Genomic DNA, 7,385 nt, shown 5'->3' with positions numbered 1-7,385 from the left:
CAGGCACACGTCACTAACCAAACCCCGGGTTAAGAATGCAATAGCAACTTGGCTTTCATATTGACCTAATAGAATTATTTAAAGCAGGCAAGAAACATTAGTTTCCATATCAAATTCACTTTCTTTACCGTCCCCTTTTTTCCATTTTTTTCTTTTCTGAATGTTGATTACTGGGTCAAAAGGCTTGAAACCAAGAGGATCATCATTAGAAATAAAGAAATCACTTTCCACACAACAAAATGATATTAACAAGAGGATCATCATTAGAAATAAAGCACTCACTTTCCACACAATAAAATGATATGAAGTCTACTATGACAATCAAGAGGGAAACAGATGGTAGAGATCCACAAAATTTCCCCCAGTTATCCACATACATTGGCTTACCTACCCATCTTCATGGTCCCATATAAACAAATGCTAATAACCACATTAATCAGCCAAGGAACTGCATACCTTAATGGCTGATGATTTTTAATTTCCATCAGCTAGGGAATAGAATAGGAGACCCATCTCTTCGCAGTTTGCTCTCAACAACGTTAATTTTGCTCATCTTCTCTTCACACCATAGCAACTGCTCTTTACTAATCTTAACCATCCTCAGAACCCTGGAAACAATTTTGATATCAATCAGGCCAAATAGCAGTTCAACTTCATCCGCATTGGCAGGCCAGGACTTCTTCTTCCAACCTTTCTTCTTTCTGCACAGATCTTTCAGTTTAACCTCCTTCTGCAGTAGATTGCAAGAATCATCACTAGGTAAAATATTTTAACGCTGGCTTATCTCATGTGCGCCCATGCATTATATAATACCAAAGCAAATTTACGCATGTAGGAACATAAGATTGAATCTACCTAACTAGCCTTTTAATTGACACATCAAAAAAGCACTAATGATACAAAACCTTGTTTAATTAACATTGTAAATGCAGCATACCTTATCAAAAGATGACTGAATAAGCTGAAGAGGACTAGCCACTGGACTGGTCCCAAACAAATGCAGAACATTACTTTGTTTCTTCTTGTCTATCTTCAAAAAAACATGAAAGGTCAATATTGCACTCTCAATTATTCGACAGAATTCACTAACAGGAACCGGCACATCTGAATCTTCTTCTTCATTTTCCTTAAAGTGTGGACCTGAATCAATGATGAACTTAGTTACAGTAGAAGATAGAAACATCCACCGCTAAGGAAATAGTTCCCTTCCTTCAAAAACATCTGATAACTCAGAAGAGGATTTCACAGAACAGCTAAAGTAGTGCATTACTATAAGCAATAAATAAGTACAAATAACATTTAAACATCCCGGGAACCATCCATATTGTATTTAACGACCAAAGGTTTGACCAATATAACATAATTATGGCACCACGGCAACAGGAACATAAAAAAAGAGAACAGAAAACACCAGGGACAATTCAAACCCTAGTTGCATCTCACAAAAGAAAAACTTCATTGCTCAGAGTGACAGGGTTCATGGATCATATCTTGTCCAAGAGGAGCACCACTCACACTTTGAAGGTGATTAGTTTTTTAAGGGTTGAGTGCATTGTGTGCACATGTAAGGTCTATAAACAGTTTTAATACCTGCCATGAGTATTACTTAATCTACAGATCAACAAAGCAAGATTTGAATCCAAATTTCATCTTATTGTCCATAAAAAAGTGATGTGAAAAAAAGTGATGTGAAGCATATAATAGGCGAATTGTATGGAAAACCTTACTGAATGAAAGGGAAGCAAGCACCTCCAAAAAACTTCTTTTAGAACAGTTATTTTTGGAAAGTCAGCACTTGGAAAGTCAAAACAATGGTAAAGCTCCTCTATCAAATCCTACTATTAGTGCTGTTATTTTCAGAAAGTCGGCACTTGAAAGTCAAAACAATGGGAAAGTTCCTCTTTCAAAACAGCAATAGTTTTTTGAAGGAAGGTCATAGAGCCTATACTAGGAAGTTTTTTTCTGTAGATTCTGCTTTAATATTTCACTTAGCTCTTTGTTAGTAAGTTCCGTTAGTTGCTGGCTTTTTCTCTATATGTGGTATAGAAAAGTCCAAGATGAACTTTAGTTAGTTAATTAGTCTTAGGAAAGTTGTATATTAGTAAGTTACTCGAGTTAGCAAATCTATAGCTGAGTTTCAATTGGGAACTCACTTCATGGAAGTGATTCAAGAGTACTGCTGCAACTTGGTTTCTAAAATTGAAATTAACAAAACATAAGAGCATTTTTGTCTGGGCTCAGGTTTTTATTTTCTTCTTTTCTGTCTTATTATATTTGTTTGCTGAATTCAGTCACTGTCCAATTCTAGTTTCTAAGCTGCATAAAAAACCCAGAAATGACTGGTGTTTAACATGGTGTTATTATTGAACATACTATTAAAAGCCTTTTAGTAACCAGAGAGCAGGATATAGTAAAATATTACATATAGCTCTGTAAGAAAGATCTTTTTATTTTATTGAAAATTAAAATTCTTAATTCTTAGACACCACTTGAAGTTACAGCTATGTTTGCACAAATAGGTCTCAGGTACCAAAGAGGGGTCCCAGAAATCTAAGTCAACACAGCCAAATAATATGTTTTGGCTTAGATAAAATGAATGTCTCAGATTTTAGGTGAAACATCATTAAAAAGGAGTCAAAAATAATAAAACTCTAAAAATTGAATCACTGAATTTATTTATCTTAAAATTATCGATTATATTAGAGACATATTTAAAAAACATATACTAGGGAATTCTTAAGAAGCAAACCCGCAATCAATTTCTTTCCTCAATCCAAATTTTTTAATATTTAATTAAAGATGACACTAAATGATCTGACTTTGATGACTTCAAGACTATCTGCTCAACAATTTGCATTACATGGAATATATTGTGTGGGTTCATTAGATTGACAATTTTCAAAATTTCCTAAATTTCAACAATAGATTTATCTCTTTGGTGATAAATTGCAAGAGCATAGGCGGTTTGAATCACTAGGAAAACAACCTTTTATCAGTTTGAATGATGTATTTATAATCTTGTAATTTGTAGTATAGGCAATCATTTAGTGAAGAAGTAAGGCTAGAAAGTTCTCATAGAATCATGTAAGATTCACAAAGTTAGTCTAATTATCTAAAATGCACAAAAATTCAAATAGTAAAGTATCAGATGTGAGTCTCAAAGTTAGGGCAAACTATTAGACTATTTTGGGGCTAAGTTGTTTCAGGTCCAACAGAAACTCCCTGACTTCCAAGACAAGTCCACTGAGACATAAGATATCTCAATAACTCCTACAACCATGGCCCCAATTCTTCCTCACAACAACCCAAAAAGATATTACAACTGAAACTCCTAGCTTAACTAAGTTGGAACATAATTTCTTGATTTCCTAGGAGAATGTTTAGCACTTTAAATAGCTCCAGAGGGTCACACGCAAATATGCTATTTTTCAAGGCAATGTTTGTAAAAAACAATATAAAGACCAAAATGTATTCATAAAATCCTCAGATACATACACAAACCTGTGCGACTACCTAACCAACTATATTACAACATGAAAGATCACTATGAAGCCAGGCTTCAATACAAGGGTATGTTTTCACGACTTTCCTCTCACCACTCAATAGAATTAATTAAGTGACAAACATTGTTTAAATTCGTCATCATTCAGACCTAGAAAGCATTCAGAGAGAATAAGACTGGATCTGAATAAGACTAGATCTAGCACATCTAAAGCATACCTTGAAAGGAAGGAACTTGAAGCAACTTGGGCAGTAAAATTTTAGTCTTTGCATAATTTTCCACCCGGTTACCCTGTTCAAACGGCTCATTTTCAATAAACCTCTGCAACAGGACTTGAAATTGCTGAAACTGCTGAGCTGCATGTCCATAACAGGATGAACTTTCCGGCTGGGAAGAGATAATGTGGCTCAAATACAGATATTGGCACTGCAGTGCCTCCCAAGCTAGGCAAACCTGAGCCACATATGCAATTTCCAGATCTTGATATGGATCATATTGTGGTTCCTCTGGCTGCTGTAACTGATCTCCATCATCTTGCAGCTCTTCTCGCCTCTTAAACGAGAGGTTGCGAAGTGTAGAAGCAAGCTTTTTAGATGCAGATCTAGGTGACGGATTCAGAGGTACTTGAGAGACTACAAAAAATTAACAACCAAACTAAGCTAATAAAAAATGTGTGAACAATGAAACTAAAATTAAAGTAACTACAAGCTGTCTTCTGAAGAGACTACATTTAATGAAAAAAATAATCTAGATGCACACAATCGATGCTCTCATGCTCAGCAGACTCCAGTACATAAAACAAGCATTTTGTTAAGAGATTCTAAAAGCACAGATCATGCAAAGCACATCACCTGAAGATTAAAAGGTTTTTGCACAAATGATTTCATAAACAAAACTACTAGGAAACCTGTGGGTAGAAGAGTTAACCCTGCTACAACCAATTCACCTGCAAGTCGACCTTGGACACAGTGAATAAATTTTTATTAGGCTCATATTCCTAATTTTTTTGAAGGAACTTGGTCAGTGAACCGACCAAAGGGTCATTTGCAGCTAGTTAGCCAAGCAAAGTTACTGGTTTGTCTTGTGTACCAAGTATAACTTCTCAAACTACAGTACCTTCCACAAGATTTTATGACAAGCATGAGGCCACAAATTGTCAGCAAGATACAAATTAATAAAATGTAATCATAGTACAGATAACTCCAATAGAGATAATGCAGAATAAAGGAAGCTTTTGCTTCGGTGATCAATGCAATGGGAAATAAACTGCACTTGGAATTTACAAGACATAATATCTCTGCTTTTCCCCTTTTTTACATTTTTATTAGTGAAACAAGTATGCAAACTTCAGACATCCAAGCAAGACTTGAAACTCAACTAAGCCTCAATTTTGAGCTCCACAAGCAAAAACCCACTCCACTGAGACAGCCAAGCATGAACAGTGAAACGAGGTTCACTTATTTTTATTTTTAACATCAGAGATCCAGAGTTACTTTTCTTTGAATACCACCCAGACATATTATCTATTTATGATCGACTTTGGGGGGCCACAATGCAGTAATCATGGGAAATAAATTAAAACTTTCATGTATTTTGATACCAGCCAGATGGTGAACTTTTTGCCAAACATGTGCATTATCTGCCTATCCTTCCAAACATATCAAGACAAACAAACAAAACAATGGCATACAACCAGACCAAAAGGGAGAAAAGCCAATCAGCTTGCCATGAGCAATCCTGAAACTGCAATCAGCTCTTGGACCACACAGTGAAAAGAGATACAGAGTTACCAAGCCAAAAAGATTAGGCATCATAGATCAAGCACACACGAGTTATTTTTATAAGATTATAGCTTATATTTCTTCGTATGCAAAGAAGTCGTGGCCTGTAAACACTTCACGTAAGAAGTTTTCAGTTACATCATAGAAGGGAAGTAGTCTAAGGCACAATGTTTAGGAACAGAAACTTAACTATATGGAAGAAGAAAACACTCAATTACAAGTTTACCTGCTTCTTGAAACTTCTGAGCAATCATCTTGTCAAAGAAAAGCATTTGTTCACAAAACTTGTTATAAAATGTGTTAAAACCAGACCAAGGGTGGCCTTCCTCCGTTTCTGATTCCCTAAATTCACTTGAGCTCGAATCTTCCTCCGGATATGACTCCTCTGGTATCAAAACCATGAAACTATTCCTCCTCAACTCTTTCAGCCGCCTCTTCACTTCATTGGTAATGAAATCATCATCATCTTCCTCCATCTCTCCGGTAGAATCTGGAGTATTAGCTTCCTTGGGTACGACATCTCCATTAACATTTACCGATTCCTCCGATTTGACCGGATTAGGACTATTTTCCGGATCCTTTTCAGCATTCAGTACATGAGGTTTCCTAAACCTTTTGAATTTCAGGAAATCCATCTAATAAGCCTTCTCTGAGCGCATAAGCTTTTTTATTCCAGAGATGCCGTTTTGCTCAATGTATTTCAAGGAACTACTACCAGTTCTCAACAATTTATTCTTCAGTTCAAAAAAGGCCAGATAACTTGCAAGGTTCAAGCAGTCTCCAATCTACAAGTATATTTCCTCAAGATCAGTCAAGGAACAGTGAGCAGTGAGATGATCGGATGTAGGAAGCTAAACTCAAGAATATGTTTCTTCCATAGAGAAGACAATCCAGGTAGAAGAAAGCAAATGAATTTAGACAAAACTCCCTATCAGCCGAGTGACAAGCATTCAGACGAGATAATCATGACTCTTTAGAACCTAACAAATGATCCTTGGTCCTGCTCAATCTACAAAGATCTCCTTTAAAAAATTGAAACCATATGTCCTCGAAAACACTTTCAGCTACACTCACGGCGCCTATGTTTAAAAATATAAACCTTTACAACTTAGGATAGCCAGGAAATTGGCGTAACAGCTTAATAACCAGGTAAACCAACGTCCCACAAAAGCAGCCTTCGTCTGCTAAAAGCTTTACTTCGAGAGCAGCGAAAAACTAAAATGTACGTACATTGCTTCCTACTCCAACCATTTCAAGAATGCTGGCATGATACTCAGCCCTCACCAAAGAAAAGCAAAAAGCTCTCACGAAATTAATAAAAAAGGAGCGAAATCACCTATCCCTCAAAAAAAAGAAAAAAAATTAAAAAAAGACAGATAAATTCGACAAACTGCCAAGGAAACCAGTTCAGACAAGCCTTACAACAATAATTAAAGAAACCCAAAATGTCCAGAACCCTAAAGTATCCAAAGCTCTTCAAGAAAGCTCGTTTCCTCAAAAGTTAGTTCTTTCCACAAAAGCAGACAAATAAAAGCCCTTCTCTTTCTCCGTGCAATAAATCATTAAGAAACAAAAATTTCTCAAAACCTCAAAACCCCCAAATCAGTCTCGAGAGAAAGAGCTCACTCCTTTTGTCATCTTCCCACACCATGAAAATGGATCCCCTGCACTTAAATCCAGCGTACAGAAGGAAGTACTTAATGACTCCCTCTCCGAATGTAATATAAAGACATCTGGACGGCACCGACTCTAGAAATCCAAGAAAATCACTTAGAAAGATTTCGAAGACTCGCCAAACCCAACCGACGCTGGGAGATGGACAGAAAACGAAAACAGTGCACGAGAATAAATCCAAAACGCCATAAAAGGGGACGAGGATTCGACGATTTTCCATTTTCTAGAAATATACAAAAGAAGAAAACCTTCTCTATTAAATTCTCTCTCTCTCTCTCTCTCTCTCTCGTTAGATTCAGAGCACGAAATACAAGAAGTTTAGGCGGGAATGGCACGGTGCGTGCTGGTGCAGAGGGAATAAGTCTGACAAGAAATACAGGACACCACGTGGACGTCGACTCGTACAATATTACATATCTACCCCTCTC

At 36.5% G+C, this 7,385-nt stretch overlaps 1 protein-coding gene across 1 annotated transcript; it reads right to left on the bottom strand.

Moving 5' to 3' along the window:
* Positions 1–224: 224 nt before the first annotated feature.
* LOC137942066 (uncharacterized) lies at positions 225–7,179 on the bottom strand. The gene is made up of 5 exons (XM_068787740.1): positions 6,910–7,179; positions 5,510–6,068; positions 3,721–4,134; positions 938–1,140; positions 225–730 (listed from the first exon to the last, which is right to left on the bottom strand). Exons 2-5 carry the CDS (start codon positions 5,916–5,918, stop codon positions 485–487), a joined length of 1,272 nt encoding a protein of 423 aa, XP_068643841.1. The 5' UTR covers positions 5,919–6,068; positions 6,910–7,179; the 3' UTR covers positions 225–484.
* Positions 7,180–7,385: the final 206 nt, after the last annotated feature.

This window comes from Aristolochia californica, unplaced genomic scaffold (genome assembly GCF_029961685.1).
Source record: "Aristolochia californica isolate CCGP_79_NKW_82.1479 unplaced genomic scaffold, dmAriCali1.0.hap1 SCAF_9, whole genome shotgun sequence".
NCBI classification, from domain to species: Eukaryota; Viridiplantae; Streptophyta; class Magnoliopsida; order Piperales; family Aristolochiaceae; genus Aristolochia; species Aristolochia californica.
Note: the sequence above shows the minus strand (reverse complement) of the source record. Positions and strands in the feature narration are given on the sequence as shown.

Coding starts and splice junctions, on each gene's coding strand:
- LOC137942066 (XM_068787740.1), bottom strand. CDS start 5,918: ATGGATTTCCTGAAATTCAAAAGGTTTAGGAAACCTCATGTACTGAAT. Junction 4,135..5,509: donor TCAGAAGTTTCAAGAAGCAG/GTAAACTTGTAA, acceptor AATTTTTTGTAG/TCTCTCAAGTACCTCTGAAT. Junction 1,141..3,720: donor TCAAGTTCCTTCCTTTCAAG/GTATGCTTTAGA, acceptor TCATTGATTCAG/GTCCACACTTTAAGGAAAAT.